Genomic DNA, 24,723 nt, shown 5'->3' with positions numbered 1-24,723 from the left:
TGATCATGGTCTATTTGTTAATCCATGAGGAAAACGGGAGTCGGGCTCAGTTTTCGCGGAGGACGAGGAGGGGGGGGGGGGGGGGGGGCTGTGATTGGTCAGAACCCCGAGCAGCGCAACAGTTGTGGCATGCACCTTATTTTTAGGAGCTCCAATTCGGGCGACTGAGAGGGAGGAGAAGTGGACCGGGACTCACTGACCGATTGTTGTGGATGTGTGTCATTCTGCGAGGGGGGGGAGTGGATGAACAACTGGACTAAGAAAAGAAGGAGTAGTGAGTCCCTGGGGGCCACGGGTTTTCATGTTACAATTCAAGATTTTTTGTTTCTCTCTCTCTCTTTCAAATTAAAATCCTCCAGTGAGAAGAAAAGATTGTGGGTTTTAAAGAATGAGGTCATTATATGAGGTGACTGAATCGTGTGTCTGACAGCTATCTGCCACCACAGCGAGATACGCATTTCAAGCAAAGGTCAGCGTACTCACAGAGGCTTATGAGATTATATGTTGTACCATATGGGCTATGTTTAAAAAAAAAAAAAAACTCCCTATTTGGATGGGCAGATTCTTGCACTGTGCAGTTGCAGAAGAAGAACCCTGCAAAAGGATTCATGGCCCTTTCGCGTTTTGTCTCTGTGTGTGTCGGCTACACGCTCAGCAAATCTGGCATTTGTAGGAGAAGATGCTCTGATGGGAGAAATCTGACGTTTCTGGCCTATATGCAGAATGCCGTTTGTGCCGTTTCGTCCTGAACACGACGTGCCTTCAGAGCAACACGGTGAGGGCAGCGTAACGCGGTATTTTTCTTCAGCAAGCAAACAAAACCAAATCGGGGCTGTGAAAGACTTGAGGCTTCACCTGCCAGCAGGATAAATGTCCTAAACATCCAAGCAGAACCAGTCCAGGTTTCTTCTGCTGTTGCGTTTTTGTTGCACTCATTTCACATCATCGAACTAATTCTGAGGAAATACAGAAAGGAGTTTTCAAGTTGTGATTTTATTTTCTAAGTCCAAACCAACCTTGGTCTATGTAAAACTATGTAAAACTTGCACCATACCTAAATGATCATATCCTCTGGGGTTTGCTGTGGTGGGTTAAGCACAACACACATATGGAGGCCTTAGTCCTCGATGCGGCTGTCTCAGGCTCGATTCCCGCCCTTGTAACCTGTGTCACATGTCTTCCCCTTCTCTCATTACCTATTTTTCCTGTCAATTCACTATCAAATAAAGGCCACTAGAATCAATAAAACTTAAAAAAAAGGATTATATCCTCCCCTTACGTAAAGAAAAGATAAGACACAAAACCATTAAGCTGGAACAAGAAATAATCCCATATCCAAGACTTTGGTACGTCAGTGAAAATGGATTTATATAGTGATTTATATCTATCAAGTCCAGAGGACCCCAAAAGCACTTTATGCTACTCTGAGTCATTAACCCATGGCTCAGAGTAGTAGCAGTAGTAGTGAGCTACTACTGCTCTTGGGTCTGGAAAGTGAGGCTGCCATGCACCAGACCTGATCGATCCTAAGCTTAAGCCAATGTGGGTTATAAAGAAAGACGATGCTCTGAAACGTAAAGTCTTCCTCTGAATGACTCAAAAGGCAAAAGTGGTTTTGGATTGGCCTAGTTAAAGTGTACACTTAATCTCTCTAATCAAGAGTCAAGCAGTTTGTTTGTGCTTGATATCCATATAACATGGCTGAATTGAAACTCTTTTGCAAAGAAGCGTGAGCTAAAATTCCTTCACAGCAACGTAAAAACTGACTTCTGGTTATACCAAATGCTTTACGGCAGCTAATATCACCATGGATACATTTTACATATAACCAGGTTGGCTTGGGTAGAACTGTTCCCGTAATAAAGGAAAACCATTTGTTGAAAACATTTTGCTTTTACTCAGGTGTTTGTCTGACGCTAAGCTACAGCGGATACGTCCAGTTTAATGATTACGAAAATGACATTTTGGCAGAAATAAATCGAACTTTCAGGGCAAAAAGCAGCTTCTGCAGCGTGAAAGTTTGTTTTGTTGAATTTCCAGCAAGTGAAAGTGTCATCTCCAGATCTGCTCACTGACAGCACTGCGAGAAGGCAGTACATAAGTTTATAGACAAAAAATATATATATATATATATCTTGAGGAGTCAGTAAATGTTGTGTTTGCAGCAGGTTCTGGGATTGTCATGGTGTTGTGACTCAGCACTGGTTGACACCAGCTGCCAGCTCCAGCTCTGGATAAATAAGTGGGAGGTAAGAATAACTGTGACACATGCAGAAAGCGCTCTCAGGAGGGCGGTTGCAGCGGTGGGGGGCGAGGGGACCCCAGGTGGGTCTCCTGAAAGGTCATCTGATACCACAAAACATTTGAGGCGTTTCTTTAAAACCCTACAGCTTCCTTGTTTTACTTCCAGCACTCCGTCGTGTTCGGCGTAAAGCGGTTATGTGATCTAAACATAGAGCGTGTAGTCACCTAAAGTGAGTCAGCGACTCTCTGAGGGTCTCGGCGGATGTTCAGGTGTCATCCTTTTCAAGCCGAGTTTGCTTCCAGACGGAGTACTCACCTCCTCACTTTCAGTCATGACGCAGCCGCAGCGGTTACAGTAAGGCCTGAAGGAGGCGCCGGAATATTCTGCAGCGATAAGAACCACTTAACAAATAGAGATATGCTACGAGCTGGAAGAATTACACAGCCAAATGAAAATCTTTAATGAAAAAAAAAAAAAATCACAAGACTTGGGAACATTTACAAGGAGAAACTTTGTGCATCGAACGTCATCCTAAAAATACCACTTGAAACCGATTGGTGGCTGTATTATGCTGTGAGAAATGTACAAAAAAAAAGTTTGGATTATGTTCTCAGACTTTGGGAAAGTTGCCGTTATTTTCCATTTATTTCTGTTTTTCATTTTGCTGCTATATTTTATGAGTCACCGTTAACACACACACACACACACACACACACACACACCTTTAAAGTTTTTATTTGACAACACAGAAGGAAAGTTTGCCAGAATTAATTTTCATCCATCAGTTTTACAAATACAAAATTGCAAGACTTTTCCACCCCCATGTTCATAAAATGCGTCTCAATGTGGTTCCAGCTCTTCTGCTGGAGCTAAGTGTTCAGAATGGTCTAAAGCTCAGTTCATTCATTATCTAGGTTTTTTTTTTTTTAATTGTCAAAAAGTGATGAAAATACAGCAAATAAATAAATAAATCGCTGAGCTTCATCTGTTGATCTGGCCTTTTGACGTTTTATCTTTAAAGCTCGCCCGTGGCTTTTCCACTATCTGCCTCGCACCTTTTTTTAATTAGCTTTTCCCCTGTTTGCCTGTCAGTTGACTGTATTAATTATTTAAAAAGGGATTTGGGGTGAATTTGCTGTGCAGATAGGCCCAGGGCCATAGGCTATTTGATTAGCCCATTAAGACACTTTTTAATCCTTTAGCTGCAACTCTGACACAGAATGAGACAGGAATCTGATTCAGAATCCTAGGGGAGGTTTGGCAGACTTGGGGGAGAAACTAATTTACTTTAAACCTAGGCTAGCTTTTTACACAAAGCTGCACATCCAGGGTACTTTTGGATAATTAGATTCCCCTAATCTCAGCAAACCCATGAGCTGTGTGCAGTCAGTGCGGCAGCGCCTTGCGGTTCGGAGGCCTCGTCGTCAGCGACGTTTACACGCCACTTCCCCGCCGCCTGCCTGCGTCCAAACTGCGGCTGTGAGACCGTGTCACGTCTGCGGAGTGACGGTTATTAATATTGGTACACCCCGAGTGTAACGCGAAGCCCTCAGAGGGACGCCTCCTGCTCCTGCTGAATGTTTTTCATGAATGGGACTCCAGGACACCTTAAACCTCGTGAGCATGACGGTCGGTGAGGTCAGCCACCCGGGAAAGAAAGAGCCCCTCAGACATCATGTGGGTTGGATATATTTATTTTCTCGACTCTTTCGCAGTGCAAAATAGACCTCCGGGTAACAAAATAGCCACGACTATATATATATATATATTGAAGACAAACAACGCAATAAATATGCAAAAGCGGCAAGCTTGGAAACACTGTGCAACATGGACACTTTGCAAACAATAGTAAGAACTCCTAAAATAAAATAAAAGTACAGACTAAATTGCCCGGCAGAGGCGTTTTTGTACCAGTTGATCTGTTTTTCACATTTTTGTTTTATTTCAAAACACAGACTTTTAAGGATCTTCCTGGGGACTGGGTAAGACCGACGTAAAGTTTCTCATAAGTGTGACATGCAATAAAAAGGATGCACGCGCTTGTCTTCAGCCCATTTTACTCTGTTACCCCAAAATAAAAACCCAGGGGAACCGATTCAAAGAGTCTCCTATTACGTGAATGCCTCCACCTGTGGGACTTGAGCTCATTATGGATCCAGCTGTTCTGTGAAGGCCCCAGAGGTTCGTTCGTGAACAAACAGGAGAGCAGGTTACAAAACAAAACGAGCGCAGAACAGAACTTTTTCACCAACAAGCAAAAACAGCGTGTGGCAGAAAACCAACACTGCAGGTCACCCTGAATGCACCAGCGCCACTTTGAGACATGGTAGAGGAAGTATGATGCTGTGGGGAGTATTTTTCTTCAGCCTCTTGCAGATTTATGGAGGGAAATCAGCGAAAGGCCGTGGCCACACACGTACAGCTGGAGGTACAAGGAAATTATTTAAACCATTTTTTTTTTAGAATGGTCTAGTTAAAGTATAAATGGAATTGTGAGTCTGTGGAAAGAATTGAACACGAATGTTCTCCATTCAATCTGACTGAACGTTTTCTTTCCACTCCCCGCAGTCCTTTGCGTCGGCCCGTCACATAAAACGCCAAAGGGATAAAATGCGGTTTGTAGTTTGTAAAGTGACAAAACGTGGAGACATTCGGAGCGAACGATTGCTTTTGCAAGGCGCTGAACATAATGCAATGTTTAATAGGACTTCGGTTCGTGTTACAAGTGGGTCAAGTAGTGGCAGCTGCAGTCCTGTGGCACGCGTCTACTTCATAAAATCTCACTGAAGGCAGATAAAGCTCATTAAAACTCTGTTTGACAATAAAAGTGTCTGAAATTCAGAAGAAAAAAAAAAGGGGGAAAGTTTCATGTTGGCTAACGGCATGCGACGGGGGTTTTTAAGAAAGACGTCTGGACCAACGATACCATATATAAACATTTACATAGCTTAGAGTTTGGCTATCAAATATACAATGCTCTTTAAAATAGAAGTAACTTTCTACAAAGCTAGTACAAATGGATTTAAGAAAGAACTCTCTCCCATAGTACTGCATGTCGCCTCTATTTACAGGAAATAGAAAGGAACCATAAACGACATAAATATAGTTTTGTGCTTCTATGCGTTTCTAGCATGCTCTGAGTCCGAAGCGATTGTCACCAAAAAAATAGGAACATTTCACAAATGTAAACAATGTCCTTTGATTACATACAGAAGTCAACAGTAGATGATGATTAGATAGGTTTTATGATCTCCTATGTACAAGATTCAGACACAAATCACGTCCTATTCTAAACTTCTAATAGATCCTCAAAACAAAACATTTGTCAGATCTTCACACTTTGAAACTGGCAGTAATCCTTTTCTAACTGTGTACCTTTGAAAAGCTGAGGAGGTTTCCCAAACATTTAGCCAACAAAGCCTGACAGAGTAAAAATTATATATATATATATAATTTTTATATAATTTTAATTTTATATAATTTTTTTTTAACATGAAACTGAAATGTACAGGTGTGTCTCAATAAATTAGAATATCATCATATTATGGCTTACAGCTGCTGCAAACCCAAATTCAGGTTCTGAGAATATTAGCAGATTACATAAAACCAATGAAAATACCATTTCAATTCAGAAATACTGAAAATAACGGGGAAGATTACAGAGTTGTTCAGCAGACAGAAGCTCACAGAGTGCTCTATGCAAGTTCACTGATGGAAAGTTGAGTGGAATGAAAAATTGTGGCGCTAAAAGTTCCTTTAAATTTGGCAGAGTGACGAGGAACTGAATCCAAGATGCTCAAGTGTAAAGTTTCCAGATATTCTGGTAGTTTGGGAAGCGTGTCGTCTGTTGGTTTAAAAAAGTCCAAAACTGGCACCGATGTCTACAAGAAAAAATTGGAGCGGCTCGTTCTCCTTTCTGTTGACAAGCTTTATGGAGACGCAGATTTCCTCCCCTCACTGCCAAATCAGTAGCTGATTTAATGACCAGGACTGGTCAGCAAGCTGGCCTGACCAAAAGCCCAGAGTGAATCCATGAAGAGGCAATTCATGCACAAGAAGCCCTGGATAGCACCTGGGCGTAGTATTTAGCAGGTCGACTTTTCTGCACTAAAAGCCGTTTATGAGACTAAAGCAATATTCAAGTTTTCAAATAAACAGAATTTTGGGTTTTCATCAGCTGTAAGCCATAATCATCAAAATCAACAGACAAAGAGACATCAAACAAATTCCTCTGTGTGTAATTAATCTCTAAAACCCCTGAATTTTCCCCATTTTTCATCTAAACTACTGAAATAAATTAACTATTTGATCCCATTCTTCATCAATTAGACCTTTTACTTCTAGTTTCTTCGGAAAGCCGGTGAAATGTTTGGTGAGGAAAGATAAAGACTTCAGAGAATCTCACTGTAGGAGTTTGATGCAGAAAGTTCGAAGTGCGAGAACTCAAGTCAGAGCGCTTTGTTACACGATTAAGAGTGAAAGGTGAAAGAGGACTTCATCCATAAGAGGATCGTTATTGGAGTTTTACGATGAAAAGAAGCGATTTATAAACACAGGAGTGTAAACCGACTGGATGTCACGTTTTAAGCTCGCTTTGTTCAAACTTACAGACAGAGGATTATGTTCATTGTTATCAGAAACACCTACCTAACACAAGAAGAAACATAAAATTAAGTTAGTCAACTTTACAAATTAATTACATCCTAACTAGGGAATAATAAGAGCGAACATGTCACACATTAAAAGAGAAGATCATATTCACAGAGGACTGTCACGACACAAGCGTACGTCTATTGAACGGATTACTTCTCGTTTCGGGCCGCGGCGCTTAGACCGAGCCCGTCGTTCCCAGTCCGTGTTTTCGTGTACCATCTGGCTGGAGAACAAACTTCCCACGTTTTCACGTGTTGCAAAGAAGTGATTTCAGTTCAGTCGGCTTAGGTGGCGAGAACGCAGGCTGGTCCGAAGCGGACGTCCGTCCCATCCAATCAGCACCGGACGAGAGCTCTCAACAAGCCGGCCATAGCCAGTAGCAGGGCTGTGGCTGCGGAGAGAGTCACAATGGAGTTCCAACCTACCTCACTCCCCTGAGGGGACAGACAGACAGACAGAGAGAAAGCATTAGGACATTTGAAGACGTTTTGAGTTCACCTTCGTTCTGGTAAAAAAAAAAGAAAAAAAAGCCGGCGATCCATCTGAATGTAAAGTTAAATGTTTGGCTTTAACTGAGTGAAAAAAAGAAAGAAAAAAAAACTCTAACATTATCCTGGATGGATGTTTTTTTGGCTTAGATCCAGATTGTAAATAAAGCCCATACATTTTCAACAGAGCTGAGGTTTGGGCCTATTCAGAAGCTTCATGTTCGCCTGCTTTATCTGTTCTAAACCCAGTTTTTTTTTTTTATTATTTGGTTTTGGCAATCATTGTCCTGTTGGAACAAGCAAATTGTGTGCAAGTTTCAGCCAGCTTCTAGTTGGGCTAAGAGTTAGAGACAAAACAAAACATTTGTCAGATCTTCACACTTTGAAACTTCTTCCTGCTTCTTCATTTTTGCATCCGCATTACGGAGCATGCCAGTACGACTCGTATCAGAGCCCACACCATGATGCTGCCACCACCAAACCCGACAGTGGATACAGTGACTTTGACTCTTCCTCTTGCCAGCACAGACAGCTGACTCAAACTTTACGTCTACTAACCGTAAAACCTTTCTGCAGACAGCAGCTGCAAATTACGGTCAAACTTAAACGTGTTGATTTTTGGTCATGTTTTGTTTACTTGGTCTGCGGGTCATCGATCATTTCTGAACCACTACGCAAAGGCAGGTCCGTACAAGATGGCATAAATGAACCACTTCATTCATGCAGGCCCAACTCTGAAAGGGACCAAACTGTTCAGAAGGTGTATATATCTGAGCATGTTAATTCTGGAGAAAATTCAGATTTGTTCACCAAAATCATGTTTTTGATTCAAAGGATTTTTTTTTGCACCTTGGAAAAGAAACAGTCGCAAAAATTATTTGTTTAGGAACAGACAGGAACTCTAAATCCTGCAGGTCATCACATTTTCAAATAGATCACAAACACCGAGGCAAATCCAGGCACATCAGACTCCACTGGTTGTGGTGAGGATCTGAACCCACCCTCTGCTTGCGTACACACTGAATAAACATGACACAACGTGGTGTTCACAACTCCGAGCGTCCAGATGTTTTTAGCTCGGCGTTAGCTGAGATAAGTGTAGCCTGGGCCGCGTCGTCGCACACTCGCTGACAGAAACTGCTCAGACGTCTTCCTCAGCTCTTAACTGAGTTGAATAGAGGTCAGGTTACAATGGCTAGGTGGTTCATAGAGAAAAATGACCCAAACCCACCACACATGACCTGGACTCTACGACATGAGAGCCAAATTCATCCAGCCTGTCCAAACCTGGACATTTAACGGTTTGTGTCAGTAAGTGCATCATGAAACATTGCCAATAGAGTGACCCACACTGCTTTTCTGTCTTTCTTAAAGGTGTAAAACATTTTAAAATAAAAAGTAAAAGAGCCTTTTATTTAGCCTATTTATAAAAAAAAATTGCAAGAGCGATAGACTGGGATTTACAAAGTTTGCATTTAACAGTATCAAAATCCTTAATGAAAGTAATTACATCTCAGTTCTAAATATTAAGTCACGTTTACATCGTTGCCTGACTGATTAGAAACTGCATAAAAAATAGATATTATAATAAAATAAATAAGAACAATTATGAGCATTTGTTTGAATCTATTCATATGGATATTTAAATGTTTATCTTGTCTATTTGGTGAACTTTGATGCACCATGAAGTCTCTAGATCTTTGCTGAAGAGAGTAATGCACAGTTTATAGTTTATGAGGCACACCCGCAGCCCTCTTACAGTCTTTATTTGATGCCATTTTTTCACTTAAACACAAAATAAATGTTTTCGAGGTCATGTTTGTAACTGGAGACGACGCAAATGCGCCTCAAAGATGACGGCACTTATACCGCATACAATAAAAGCTCCTGTTGCATCGTGCAACAGTTAAAACGATCAAAATAACAGCGATTACAAACCCTTGTTGTGATTCATAATATCATCATTTTTGACACTTCTGATCTAAAACTCAAAAAGGCATTTTGCAATTTAGAGGGCTTGTAGTTCTGATTTGTCAAACTGCCCATCCGTCCTGTCATGTTGAGCTTGCATCATAAAACTAACAAATTCAAATCACAGTCTTTCAATAATCTGTAAAAGTTGACAAAAAACGGAGTGAAGTTATTAATCAGTTGCACCTAAAATTATTCCACCACCACTGTGAATTGTTTGTAACAAGGTGTTTTAATTAATTAAATAGATGTAGCATTTGACTAATAATAATAATAATAATAATAATAATAATAATAATAATAATAACAAAGATTATTTCCTGACACAAGCAGGGGAATGGAGGACACAACGAGTTGGCAAAGGCCTTGAATTTTAGTTTTTAAGGTTAAACTTAAAGGAATAGTGCCCACATCACCTGGAATCAAGATGGATTCAGTTTCAAGAAATCCTGGTTGGAAAATGTCTGAGGACGCCAAAGCTTGAGCTTCCCAAGATCAGGGCAACAACGGTTAACTGCAGACAGCCATAAGCTTGTATATTTAGCAAATAAATACAATTTGCAAAAGTGATTTGTCTCATTTTCGTAAAACTGTTTTCAAACTTTTTGCTTAAAGATTAGTATCTTCCTCTTGTTTTTTTTGCCACAATTTAGTCATTTCTTTACTTAATTAGGTACTTAGCTAGTTTGCTTGACACTACTGGAAGATTTTCTATGAAGCATCAGGTGATGTTTTGTTAGGAATGTCCAGATTAGCAAAAAAAAAACAACTAACAAAACAAAACAATGCATCAGGTAGAGATGAGCTCCTGCCATACCTTGCTCTCTGGGACGCCAGCTCCGACAACCAGCACCAGACCACAGCCACAATTATAATCATTCCTACGAAGGGGATGGAGAGAACAGGGTGCTCAGATGGATGGATGAATCTCTGAGGAGGGAACAGAAAACAAAACACAAGGACCATGGAGGTGACGGGGGTGAACGAATGGATGAACTGATAGAAACAAAATAAATAATACACACTCCAGAACAAACGCACACACAAAAAAATGAGACATGGTCTAATGCTGGGATTTGCATGGGGAAGGACAGCGATGGAGCAATTTAAACGTCCCATAAAGCAGAGACACTTTATGAGGGCATAAGCATTAAGTCAAGATGAGAATGTGTGCTCAGGATTTGCGCGGCATTCGTTGTCAAGCGTGTGATGGTTTGAGTGGCCCAGAAACAGAAAGACGAAATAATGCGAGGGGGACAGTTTGGAGGCGTTTCATTCTCTCTACCCTCGTTATGCTGCTAATTTGCCGTCTGACAGGCTGAGGGGTCATGGACATTCAGAGATCAAGGACAGCGTCAGAGACAGGCGCGGGCAGACAGCTTGACACGACGCAGACACACCGCTTCACTGCTGCTGAAGACAAAACATGAGCCTTTGTTTTTTGGCCTGTTTTTGTTTTGTCTTTGAGCGCTGATGGATTCAGTTTTTACCTAATTGGTCCCAGATTTAGAAGATAAATAAATATCATAAGCAAGAAATGGAAAGGAAACGTGTGTTTGGTTGTTCATTTTTTTGTTGTAAGCTTGCTGAGCCACATAGAGCTTAGTCTGTAGTTTGCAGACATAAAAAGATTTCTCCTCTCTCAAAAGGCAAACCGCTTTTGGTTGGTCATTGTGGTCACCGTTTGATCAGAGATTAAACTGTTTCATGACCGATATGACTCGTTTCTTTAAACTTCAGCATCCCCATCTAGTAAACATGACCAAATAGCAGAATGAGCTTAAGTAATTAGTTTTCCTTTCGGCTCAATTTGAACCACGCATCGAGGTGAGGCAGATTATTTCTAGCCGGAACCTCTCAGCCTCGCACACTAGCTCCGGTTGTATAAAATTGTATAAAAATGTGAATTTTTGGACTGAAAGGTAAATGTTTTTAAAGGAAATAACAAAGTTTCATCATGGAATAACATTTATTTCTATTAAACTATAATAAAAAATAGAAATAATTTATTTTTCTGTCTTTGTTCAAGAGTATAAAAGAAAAATCGGGCATCGGTTTGTAGGTTTGTAACATCAGTGAACTACAAACTTTTTGTTATGGAAAGCTCAGCATCCCCGCCTTCTGAAAAATCTTAAAACAAGTTATTATGGAAATTAGACTGCATTTGAGTTATATATACATATATTTTAAGTAATAACTGTGGGAAATAGAATTTTTAAAAAATTCAAAAATATTTTGCTAATCAAAATTTATTTAGTCATCCATAATCTTTTTTTCCCCCATTCTTATTTTTATTTGGTTGTGTTTTTGTCCATCAACAGTAAGCACCATGGTCACAGAGAGGTCAGGACACAGACACCGGCCCAAAGAGGAAAGCAAATGCTGATATGAGCCGACAGGCCAGATCAGTTCATATCAGAACATGTATCTCCACAGTATGGGACACATAAAAAGTGGGCAACACACACAGGACACAACCAGGTGTAATGTGAGTGCTATGCGTTAGTTGTAGCTGCAGAGAAAAAAAGCATTTCTTTCATTATGCAGAAAATGCCTGGTTTGAAAACTAGTTTAGAGTACATGCATCTCATAAAGTAAATGCTAATATTTTTAACTTGCATTTGTTCAGAATAGCACTGCGTGTTGTCTTATAAGGATATTCATACCCCTGGAATGTTTTCACAAATTTTATTGGGATTTCATGCGACAGTCCAACATAAAATAGTTAATATTTGTAAAGTCAAACTATGCTCTACTCGACACCAATGTCGTAAATTGCCTCAAAAAGTTACAAAAACGAGCCATCACCGCAGCAAAAGATGGTTCTGTCAAATATTGACTCAGCAGTGATGAATAAAAACACAGTTTTCAGAAATCATTAAAATCCAAGAATTCTTATCCTTCCACTTCACAATCTTGTCGATCTCTCACATAAAATACCAATAAAATACACTGAAGTTTTTAGTTGTAATATGTAAAATCAAAAAAGAAATGAGTATAGGTACCACTGAAAAACATAATACACACCTAACACTAATTTGTAATTCGTGTTTTCCCCATTTTGACAGTGACATCTGGTCACTCCTCACCTGAGAACCCCCTGACAGCTTCTGCAGCTCCGCCTTGCAGCGCTGCAGCTCCTCCTCCAGCTCTGCCCTCTCCCTCTGACTGCTGTCGTACAGAATCTGCAGCTCCTGCAGCTCCATCTTCAGACCGTCACACTTGGGGAGGGGGGGAAGAAAAAAAAAGATCCAAGCCTTTTCTTTGTATTTTATGTCCAGCCTCTGGTCCATACAATACCTCTCTCTGAACCTGCGAGGCCTTCTCCTCGGCCTGTTTCAGCTGGTCTCTCAGCGAGAAGATCTCCCCGATCCCGCCGTTCCAGCTTGTCGGCGTCACCGGCTTCCCGTCGAAAGAGATGTTCTTCTGAATGGAGGCATCCACCAGGCGACAGTTCTCAGACTGGGTCATGGTCATGTAACTCCCGGTCGTGACCTCGCGCGGACCAACCTCGCCCTCCTTCACCTCTTCTTCGCCCTCCACCGCATCCTCCTCTTTGAGTGACAGATAGACGCTGGAGCTGTGGAGAAAGTGATTCAAAACGCCATTTCTCATTTGCTTGGGAGAATTTGTTCAAACACTAAATGGTGGCGTTTAAATCTCAGTTGTTTCCAATTGCACATCAACTAATAACATCATTTCAGTATTTATGCATCATCAAGTTAGGTTTATTTGTGCAGCACATTTAAGCAACAAGGCAGTTCTGTGGTATTCCAAACGAGCTGCGGTAAATAAACAGGTGGGAGGTATTTTTTTACAGGACACATGGCAGCGCCTCGCCTCGGGGTAGTATTCCAGAGGGTATCCCCACCAGCTGATGAAACGAGGACAGCTCGTGATTGAGCAGCCATTGACCTCTCACCATGTTCTCTGTCTCTGCAGCAGCTGCAGCTTCTCCGTGAGCCCCCTGTTATTTTCCTTCAGGGTCTGACACTCCTCCCGCAGCATACGGCACTCCTCCTTTAGAAGGTCCACATCACCTAAAAGAGACGACGGCAAAAGGTCAGGAGACAGAAGGGCTCACATTTTGCTCATGAAAAAAACATACTGATATCATCGAAGCCTATTAATAGACTACGCATGCCTTAGTGTTCAGAGAAATGCCTCATTTTTCTCATACACTGCTAACTGGTGCACAGATTGTACTTGGGAGGCTTCAGGAAAATTTGTTAATGAAATACACACCAAAATTTCCTTGTACTGCTTCCTATGATTATGTTATTGAATTTTGGTCTGACTAATGTGTTATGTAGTAGGTATGGTACCATGTTGTACGGTACGGTACAGTATAATGCGGTATGGTATTGTATGGTATGTTACGGTACAGTATAGTGCAGTATTATATGGTACAAAATGGTACAGTATGGTATTGTACAGCATGATGCAGTAAGGCATAGTACGGTTTAGAGAGGTATGAAATGGTATAGTGCAGTGTGGTTTAGTATGGAATGGTGTTTTTCTTTTAATCTTAATCTAATTTGTGCTCAATTTGTATAAAAATTGCTACATAAAGAAACTATTTATTTGATGATTGATCCAAAACTATCCCAAAACCTCCAAAGAACTGAATGAGGGATTTTCTTCTACCATCCTGCAGCAGACAGCTGTGCTGCAACACTAACCATGACTTGTATGTAAACAGAAACAGGTAGAGATTCAGTGTCAGTTGTGTTATTTATGTCTTCCTCCGTAGCCACAGCTAATCATGTTTTATCATCTCTGCTTAATAAAAAATGACCCATTCAAGAGAATTACACCAAAAAGTGTTTTAGGGTATTTACCAGCTTTTGGCATCAACAAACTGAATTTTTGGCCAGTTCTCCTTTTCAAAATGGCTGAAACTCAGTGAAAACCTGCAGACGAAGTGCAAACCGACAGCACTGCAACAGCGTGCAAACCCACGATTATGTTTCTGGAACTGCTGGGGCTGCGTGAGCAGGATCTTTTTAAGGGTGATGTATCCTGTTAGTTTTCTTCCACACAAAGTAACGGCATGTAAGCCAGAAGTTTAGATTTGGTTTCATCATCCAGCCAGAGCGCGTCCTACCGCGTGTTCGCCATGTCCTCTGTGTGCATGAACATAAAGTTGGGCTGATTTTTTTCTTTCACTGAAAAAAAAAAAAAAACAATCAAAGAAAAGCGTGAGATCCCCTTCCTCTGGCTCAGCTGCTGAACCCAGCGGTGAACTCGCGTGTCCCTCCCTGTCATGACTTCATGTTCCTGGTATTCAAACGACACACATGCTCCACTCCCCTTCCCGACAATTTGCAATCACATCTGTATGATGTCTTATTTATAGAAGCCTAAACCTGATTAATGTAATTGACAGCAGGATGCTAACATGATGTAAGGGAGGACTACCCAAACACTTGTGTTTACTTGATGGCTCATCAGAGATTCTTTGTGGTTTTTAGAGAATAGGATACATTTGATTTTAAAAGTCTGTCTTTCACTCTGTCTCTCACTGACACCAGGTCCATTTGTAAGCAATATTTGTGTTTTTTATCTTTTCCTCTTTCTGCACCGCACCGATTCCTCCTCGTGTCCTCACCCTCTCTCCTCTCGGCCTCCCGCCGCTGGCTCTTCATGCTGATCTCCGCCCTCAGCGTCGTGATCTCCAGCTCATACTCCTGGGTCTCCTCGGTCAGGCGCTGCAGCTCGGCCCGCCGGCGGCACAGCTCCTCCTGCAGTGACGCGATGTCGTTCTCGCGCTCGGCGGCGGCCTCCTCCGCCGCTTGCTGGAGCAGGAGCACCTCCTCCTGGGCCACGCGTAGCTCCTCCTGGGCCTCGGCCAGCTCGCTCTCCTTCTCCTCCTCCAAACTGTTCATCTCCTCCTGCACAGAGCGCAGCTGGGCTGGGGTAGAGCGGGGAGATGTTAGTGCTTCTTTATGGAAGGCGTGTGTGGGAGAGGCTGTGCTGTCAACCTGAGTGTGTGTGTGTGTGTGTATGCGTGTGTGTGTGTGTGTGATCTCACCTGAGCTATTGCTACTGTGGGTCTCTGTGTTTCTGTGTGGGTGGTGTGTGCTTGCAGAATGCAGAGCTGATGTAACTCAATGTAACCTTCTTATAGATTTTTCAAGATAAAGTTCAGATTGTTTAGTAATTACAGGAAGAGAAAATACACTGTCGGACGTATAACTTAGATATTTATACGTCATTTGAGATCTAAAGATATCAAGAGAATTATAAGTGAAATATATTATTATAATTATTATTATTATCTATATTAAATCTGTAAAATTGGCTCTTCTTTCTTCTTTCCTGTTCTCAGAAAGATTAACAGAGATATTTGTACTTCAGACTTTATCCACTTCGAAGTTTTATTTTAATAATTTTTGACTGTCAAATACAAAAATATCAAATACGACAACTGAACAGTAAGTTTTTGGTTTTTTTTTACATTTTCCAATTATTACAGAAGCATCATCCCTGAAGCTTTGCCTTTCATTTTCAAACATTTCATGTTTGAAAGTCAAATGTTATGAGGTTTACCATGGTAACAAATTTTGCTGGACAACAAGCTGCTCCAGTGATTTTTGCAATAAGCAATAATATTGTTGATTTGAGACAATTTTCAAGTTATATATTGATAATGTCATAATAGTGTTAGTTTGCCCTCTCACAAGCTAATAAACCCTAAATTTGTAAAGAACTCTTAACACTGGGATATATTTGAAAAAATATTTCAAAAATCTACTATACAAACGCAAGATTCAAAAACAATTAATAAAAACCACGCCCAACCATAAAGTAGATTACAAAGTCTCTAAACATAATTACCCTTCAAAACTTAATAATCAGAATGAAAATGATCGAGCTCATTTTAATTCACATTGCAATTAATTGGTTAATTACTTTATGCGACAGGCTTATGTACAGCTGCTCCGATGATTCAGGCTATTCAGTTCAGTTGAATTGAGAAAGCGACATACAGTACAGCCTGTATAAGGTAGAGTGCAGCATAAGAACCTTCTCAGTTTAAAAACTTACTCCAGAAAAAGTGACATGACAAACTAAAGGATTCTATCTGCTGAGGTTTGTGTTTTGGCGATACCTTGTAGATTCTGGATCTGTCGAGTGAAGGCCTCGGCCTGATGGGCGCTGGCCAATCGCTCATCCTCCAGCAGACCTGAGGACATGTGAGAAAGAAGAGATGAAGAGCATGTGAAGAAGTAAGAGAAAAGAAAACACACACAGAGAGACGCTATAAGCTGCTGGAACCTGATGCATGACTGGAGGCCACAGTGAAAACCTTCAGCATATTTCTGTGTTGGTGTTCCTGTTATAGCAGCTCATAATAAGAAAAATGAGATTTGTTTGTGGGTGCTATTTTCACAGACTCATTTCACTGCTATTTTTAGTTTTTTTTTTTTTCTCGTTAACTTTTGGTTCCTGCTTGCATAATTTGTGCCAGCTATGTTGTTTTCAACCAGAGTTGTGGTGTTTTAGCGCTGAGGACAGACAGCAGACGGCTCAGGCTGCAACTGGGTGAAAGACAGAGAGGACAAAATGCCTCAGGACAGTGCAAACCTGTATAAATATGACGGTATTGTAATCCAGGCAGTGTTGAATTACCAGGTCTCTGTGCCTTTAACCCTCCCTGCTGCTGGCCTCAGCCAAGGTCACACGTCTTATTCAGTGCAACCATTTTTAGATGGTTAACAAGCGTGTTGAGTTTTAAACTCCTCTTTAGTTTGTCTCATCCATAAAGTCCAGACCTGTCCACTTAGAACTGAATTGAGTTTTGCATGTTGCTTAAGAGTTTTCTTTTGTTTTCTTTCATTTTTAATCGCATTTTATTTCATTTAATTTACCCTTAATTATGTTTTGAAATGACATTTTTCCTAACTTATTGTTTTAAACTTTCCAACAGCGATTCTATCAAATAAAATTTTAATTCAAAACCATGTCAATATTGTTCATTTGCCGACATCTTTCCCAAAGTTCCTACTGATGTCTGTAGTTACGGGTTTGAACTGTTTCAGTGTTCAAACTTCCTCTTTCTTCTTTCAAATGAAGGCAGAGTTTTATGGCAGCAGATCTGTTTTTTAAGTGAGATCAGATTATTTTTTTAATATGGTTTTATTATCCTGAACAGGTAGAAAAATGCCCCAGGAGAGTACTGTATTTTCCACACTGTAAGACGCACCTAAAAACCTTCAATTTTCTCAAAAGCTGACAGTGCGCCTTATAATCCGGTGCGCCTTATATATGGACCAATATTGAGCCACAACAAGTCTAGCAACTACAGTAAGCAGCCGCCGACTTCATTTTCGCCCGTAGAAGAAGAAGCGCGCGGTGCATGCTGGGATAGTTTTCAGAACGCTGGTTTGTTAATAAAGTTTGACTTGCCTATCTACCTATCGACCAGATAATCAGGTCGTCTGCAGGTCATTTAGCACCACGTTCTCCACGAACATGCTGTGCGCGAACGGAGAAGGGTGACCATCATCCGGCCACGCCCCGGCCCAATCTGGAAGGCTCTCCTCGCCAACCCGGGTCGGACTGTTTTGTTGACATTCTTTATGTCAACAAAGTGGCTTTAGACATTCATCCAGGGTGCTTTGACTAGGGTTACCAAGGGACCAGCCCCTATACATTTAAAGCATGGGGGGTGGCGAGGGAAGAGAGACGGAGACTGCGGCGTGTCGGATGGTCTGTGTTACCCAGAAAGCAGTTGGGCACAATATCGCAACACCCACACTATGAGTGAAACAATGACTGGGGCAGCCTACTATATAAAGTACTCGGGGATCATTTCTTTATTATTACACATCCACATTTGTACAGAACGGACCAAATCGCATCCTGTATACGTGGCAATCCTAACTGTAGCGTCTATTCTATGCGCCTTATAATGCGGTGCGCCTTATATATGAGAAAAGTTTTAAAATAGGCCATTCATTGAAGGTGTGCCTTATAATCCGGTGCGCCATATAGTGCGGAAAATACGGTACCTTAATATCTACAGCTAACATAACCAATCGGAGTCATGCTGTAAAAAAAAAAGAAGAAAGTGTCCCCTATGTCTATTTTAGGGGTTTTATTAAAAATGATCTGCAGTTCCCCAAGTTCTAAAAGTATTTTAATCTAACACCAAGTGTACTAAACCAGCCGTGCACTGGGTGATCAGGTGTCCTTTCAGAGGGACTGCAAAGCCTCTTTAGCCTTGGCTCAAATGTTTAATAGTCGCAGCTGCAAGACGGACACTTAGCATTAATTTTTATCATGTCACATCCAATAGGAGTTAGAAAAGCAGACAACACACTTCAGAGTGGGCCTGGGTTTAAAGCCAGACAACCGCAATGATGCAATGTTGCCAAAATATGAGCAAGAAAAAACATAGCATAAGTTAAAATTTGTATCTAGCCCTTTTTCTTTTCTCTTTTTTTGCTGATATGCATAAATGAGATCCAGCTAAACAAATTGTTAGAGAACATAACTGAATGGTTGGCTTCATGAAGATCAAGGAGCACAGAAGACGGGTTGAGGATGAAAATTTAAAGCAGGATTAGGGAATAAAACAAAATGCAAACACTTTACACAATTTGTTGAGAACTGTGCCAAGTTCTGCTTGCTGAAGCATGACGGTGACAGCATTGTGCTGAGGGGATGCTTTTTGTCTGCAGAGCCAAGGAAGCACATCAGACTCCACGAGGCGGAAATTCTACTATCAGCAGGAGAAAAACCCGAAATATTCAAACCAGACTAAATCCAAATAACTATCCACAGAAACCTTGAAAAACTTCTAGATTTGATTTGTGCTTCAACAAAGTATCGACTCAGAGTAGCTGCAAACAAATTCAAGCTGCTCGCTTCCGATTTTTATTTAAAAAACTGGCATCACTTTGTCATCACCTCCACAATTATGCGCCACTTTGTGCCGGTTTACCAAATGAAATTTGAATGACTAACATAGAAGGCTTCAGCTAAAGCATGGGGGGAATTGAAATGGTTCAAGGCACTAATTATGTAGATTACTGTGAAATTTAATGGCTGCTGTTATGATCTGCGAACACAAAGTGTCAGGAGTGAAACACAGGAACCATTCATTCAGAGCAAAAACTCATTTTTTTAAAAACAGACATTAAAATACCATTTACTCTACCTTGAAGCTTTTGCTAACATGCCTCAATGTGCTTAAATATGCCTTAAAAAAATGATGAAGCCAAAATATAAAACACACCAAAAATAATCAACAATCTTTCCATCTTCCAAACTGAAAAGCATTTCTTTTGTGACCTGAGGCATGCAGAATTACCAAGGTCTCCAAATCTGTCTAATTAGCTTAGCCTTGATTACACTGTTAGAGAAAAACGCATCTGAATCCTCCCACTGCGAGCCACACAGAGTCTCTGGCTGTTCCTCACCCACAGCCATTTGTCACTGTGGTCCGGGATACTTGATCTAGAAGCTTCTCTCAGTGGACGCGCGGTTGTTGGAGGACCGCCCCCACCACTGCCAGACAAACCACTGAGCTCATGGTGAACTCTTATGCTCACTCTCATAAACACAAGCTGAGCTCAGAGCGGCCTCATGCCTTCGAGCTGAACTCACTGCAAGGCTCCCTCAGCGTTAAGACCGTCATTTCTACGGTGTGACACAACACCCCGTCTACCAGCAATAGAGCTGGTCACTGACTGCGTTCAAATGAGACTCATCCATCTTTAAAGGGAAGTTCAGCTGTTCAGAAGAGAGAGAGCAGGGGGGGTTTTCTGGGTTTTTATATCATTTTTGGGGGGGGTTTGCTTTTGCTTGCTGGTTTTGAAAGGCATCTTGTTCAAGTAAAGCTGAGTCAAAAAATTTTGATGTTTTTTTTTTTTTACTATACATAAAGTATAGTTATAAACCTAGAAGGAATGCTAAAAATGATAAACTGAAAATATTGCTCAAAATATTTTATTGGTTAGATCTTTTTTTAAGTTGAAAGACAGCATTCTGTCTTTCTTCTTTTCCTTTATCTTTCTTTACTAATACTCTTTGTATCTAAAATACAGTTCTATATTTCTGAAATGTTCTTTAAATTTATATAATAGGCAGAATTGTGAAGCGGAATTAAAATGATAAATGACAAAAGATACAGATTGCAAACAAAAGTATTATAATAAAGTAGGTTGTGCATTTGTAGTCTGCCTCCCTTTACTCAAACACCCCTTAATAAATTGCAGAGCCACCGACTGTTCTCAGAAGTCAACAGGTGTCCACCTGCATGTTGCTCCAGCCATCATCTTACTAACTTATCAACAGCTTCACTGTCCCTGCTAGAGAAACATCAACATCCCCACAGCATGATGCTGCCACCAACAGTTGTTACCATTGCACAGCATCCAAGGTTTCCCCCAGAAAAACTACTAAGCCTGGTGGTTGGGGGCTCGGCAGTCATTCATCCAGCAGCCCGCCGTGTTTTTGAGTTAAAAAATGTTTAAAGTTGACAGTTTAAAATATCACTTGATAATTATGTGTGATTGGAAAATTACCTGAACACCAAATATAAAGTGTTAAAAAAATGCAAACATTAAAAAAACCCTGAAATAAATAGGCAATGCTAAGCCTGGTGGCGGCACAAGTAAAGCCTGGTGGCCCGCCAGGCTTAAAATTCACTGGGGGAAACCCTGGCATCAGTGTTCCTCCACATATGTGCAGCACATCTGACTTTCTTCCACAAGTTTCAGTTGTTTCAAACATGACAAACTGAAAATTGTGTTTTTTACAGCTTCTATACATCAGTTTTCCATGAAGATCAGATTAGTGGAGTCCTACTGAGAGATTCTTCCACTTGATCTGCAGCTGCACAGATAGAGATTATCATTGCATTGAAAACCAATTTAGCATTTCATCTTCCTCCTAATCACACCCTGTGGTCTATCACATAAAATACTTGTGCGAAAATCTTGAAGCTGAAAGTGGCAATGATAAGAGTATTTGTCTGAAGGGCATTAATACTTTTCCAAAGCGCTGTACGGTGTGTTGATTAGTTGAATTATGGTTCTCCGCATGATTAGCGACGAGTTTATAAATAAGGTTTCCATATCAAGGCTGGATGTCTCACCTTGCAACTCATGGAAACTTTCCTGGTGCTTGTTGGACGTCTCCCTGGCCTCGTCCAGCTCCAGCAGCAGCTGCAGAACCTGGGCCTTCAGCTCCTCCAGCTCCTGCTCCTCCGTCAGCAATTCCTGCTCCTTCCTCCTCTTCTCCAGACCTTCCCCTTCTTCCTCCCTCAGCTTCCTCTCTTCCCCCTCGTCCTCCTGGGACCGCTCCTGGTCCATCTCCTCCTTCTCGTTGTCCTCCTCCAGGATGCCTCTCTCCTTGGCCGTCATCTCGTTGTCCATGTTCGGGCTGCTGGCGGCTTTCAGATCGCTGGGATCATCTGATGGAGGGATGCGGAAAATAGAAAGAGAGATAAAAAGGAGAGGTTGATGTGCTATGAAAAAAATAAAACATCTCTGTCATTCTTTGGATTCAGCCATGCTTGAAACAACAGCACCATCTTGTGTGATCCAAGTGGCACAAATTGTTTTGCGCACCAACTCTTACTCAACTTATGTCATCTGGAGATTGTGAAAGAATCATAAATATCTGCTTGCGGATCCATATTTTACAGGGGGAAAAAATGGCAAATGTTTGAAAAAAAGAAATAAAAAAAATCACAACACCTTAAAAGCAACTTACAGCATCACAATCAGGATGTAGAGTTAAAGCCACTGAGCTGCACTGTGAATACAAATATTCAGCCAGTAGGTGGAGTGAGTTAGCTGACACATTGCGGCAAAGAATACTAAAAAAAAAAAAAAAGGGGGTGTGGGTGAGCCAGTATGCTGAAGCAATCACTATGACTCACCATTCAGCAATGCACCTCAAAGTCCATAACAACACCAGCTACCACTCATAGTAGGCCAGATGAGACACATGCGACTCTCACATTCACACAGCCTTTACAGAATCCTTTCTTTGCTTATTTCAAAGCCTGATAAAAACATGACTGCTTAAGTGTAAAAAAAAAAAAAAAAAAAAGTTAAAACTGAGGTAGAGCAACGTAAAGAGGCTTTATCTAGATGTAAGGAGGCCTGCACAGACATAAGGAGATGATCGAGGCCTTTCCGATCAGTTGGCCGAGACTCCTCCAGGGGGTTTGGTCTCTTTAGGGAGGGAAATTGCTCACGCTCCTTTTTCAGTATCACTCCAAAGAAGTCTGCTCACACCGCAGGCACGCTGACCCGCCATCGTTTCCCTCTCACCTCTCGGCAGCGCGCTTCTTTTAAGGTCGAGTCCGTTTCACGGCTAAATGAAGACGCGGCGTTACAAATTTGTGTCTGCGTGCCACAGAACTGCCGGTTAGTTGGACTCAGAGAGGGAGAATGAGATGTGCAGAGAGGAAAGAGGGAGCAGCAGGGGACGGGGTGGCGTATTAACTACAGATCTGCCTAATTAGGAGCCATACACACCGGTGTGTAATCATCACTCTGGGGATGCTTTCGCTTCTTGAGATAATTATTTCTCTCCCTCCCTCCTGACTGGATGTAACTCTAGTGCAGAGTGGGGAGAAGTTTAGAGTGGGCTACTTTATGAAACAATATCCCAAGCTTCGGATGTCTTACAAAACGTCTTACCAATACTGTAAATTCCCCTGTGAGACATGGTGGTGGCAGAATCGTGCTGTGGGGGATGGTCATATCCAGAAGAGCGGGGAAGTCAGACAGAGCTACCATAGCAGTTGAAGTTAGCGAAACTCACTGAAAATCTGATTTATTTTCAAAATTTAGCATAATTTGCAATACGTACATGGCACACAAACAGTTAAAATAGTTACGTAGAACTAAAATCAAAAGAAGTTGCTTCAAATTCAACCAGAAAAAAACGGGTTTCCATTACTACTAACATCTCTAAATTATTCTGCACTCTGAAAATAACTCTTTACAAAAGCAAAAAAAAAAACAACAAAAAAAAAACATTGCAAGGTTTGGTTTCAGGTACAATCCAGGATTTCATTAGTTGTCACAAGTGTCATTGAGATAGCAAACCTCAAAATCTGGTTTGTTACACTGTAAGTTACAAATATAAGTCAAGAAAATTGTCCACAAAGACTTGGCGGCAGCTGCTGAGGTTTCAGTTTCCATCGTAAGGTTCATAATGGGTCTATCCTTGAACTCCAAGATGCACAAGCCTACTGACCCAAAATCACAAGATCAGTTTCATAAGTACAGCAAAGTACTGGCCAGACCTATCACATTGAGAATCTGTAGCAAGAGCTGAAAGTTTCTTTCTTAAAGATACTCTTCATCCACTCTGACTAAACTTGAGCTATTTTGCAAACAAGAACAAGAACATTTTCAGTTTCCAAATTTACAAAACTAGAAGAAACATCCCTCGTAAGATTTGCAAGTGTTACTGCGGTGAAAGGTTCTGCAAACTCAGGAGGTTCTGCAAACTCAGGAGGCTTTAATAGAAAAACTGGTTATTACAAAATGAAAAAAAAAAGAACTAAAGGAGTGTGAATACATTTGCGAGGCACTGAATTTGCATGACTATTATGCACATGCAAAACCTGTACATGCTTTATACTCAAGAGACCCAATTTCTCTTTTTTCATAATATTGCTAATTCAAAGAAGGCAGCCTCTGAGGGGAAAGTGAGAGGTTTCATGAACACAGGGCTATTTTGTCATTAAACTTTGATGCTGGTGTAATGAGTTAGTCATAAAAAGCCGGAGCACAGTAGCAGGGATGGAGGGTTAGCTGCTTGTACAGCCAGCGGCAGATAATGGCCATCAAGAGACTGAACGCTTCTCACTGAATATCACTCAGATTCTCTAGGATGTATGATTAGAAGAAGGATTCATTCTTTTAAGAAGTCTGCTGTTTCTGGGAGTAACGCAGCATCCATCCATCCATCCATCCATCCATCCATCCATCTTCCATCCATCCATCCATCCATCCATCCATCCATCCATCCATCCATCCATCCATCCATCCATCCATCCATCCATCCATCCATCCATCCATCCATCCATCCATCCATCCATCCATCCATCCATCCATCCATCCATCCATCCATCCATCCATCCAACCAACCTACACATCCCTCTCCTTGGCAATATACTCCAACTCATTCTGGGGCATCCCAACACATTGTCCCACTGGGTTCTCCTCCCAGTGGGACATCCCAGTAATTTCTCCAAAGAGAGATGCCCAGGAGGCATCCAGATCGGATACCAGAGAGATCCTGAGGTTCCCAAACCAGGCATCCTCCTCTCAATGATTATGTCTTGATCCTATTTATGAACACCTCAAGAAGTACCAGTGGCAAGGG

General features: G+C 41.3%; 1 protein-coding gene across 5 annotated transcripts in view; it reads right to left on the bottom strand.

The window, feature by feature from the left end:
- Nucleotides 1-3,923: 3,923 nt before the first annotated feature.
- The window catches only part of LOC103466334 (uncharacterized), a 39,301-nt gene continuing 18,501 nt past the window's right edge, over nt 3,924-24,723 (bottom strand). For 3 of the 5 annotated variants that reach the window (XM_081607926.1, XM_081607924.1, XM_081607927.1), the window contains exons 2-9: nt 21,467-21,784; nt 16,472-16,546; nt 14,969-15,271; nt 13,280-13,397; nt 12,658-12,937; nt 12,447-12,578; nt 10,175-10,287; nt 3,924-7,332 (exon numbers count right to left, since the gene is read on the bottom strand). In XM_081607926.1, the coding sequence (XP_081464052.1) occupies nt 7,320-7,332; nt 10,175-10,287; nt 12,447-12,578; nt 12,658-12,937; nt 13,280-13,397; nt 14,969-15,271; nt 16,472-16,546; nt 21,467-21,746 (1,314 nt within the window). In that variant the 5' untranslated portion in view covers nt 21,747-21,784 and the 3' untranslated portion in view covers nt 3,924-7,319. The remainder of the gene's footprint in view (nt 7,333-10,174; nt 10,288-12,446; nt 12,579-12,657; nt 12,938-13,279; nt 13,398-14,968; nt 15,272-16,471; nt 16,547-21,466; nt 21,785-24,723) is intronic. The other 2 variants (XR_014087842.1, XM_081607925.1) reach the window with 2 other exon arrangements.

This window comes from Poecilia reticulata, chromosome 6, assembly GCF_904066995.2.
Source record: "Poecilia reticulata chromosome 6, P_reticulata-male-v2, whole genome shotgun sequence".
NCBI lineage: Eukaryota > Metazoa > Chordata > Actinopteri > Cyprinodontiformes > Poeciliidae > Poecilia > Poecilia reticulata.
Note: the sequence above shows the minus strand (reverse complement) of the source record. Positions and strands in the feature narration are given on the sequence as shown.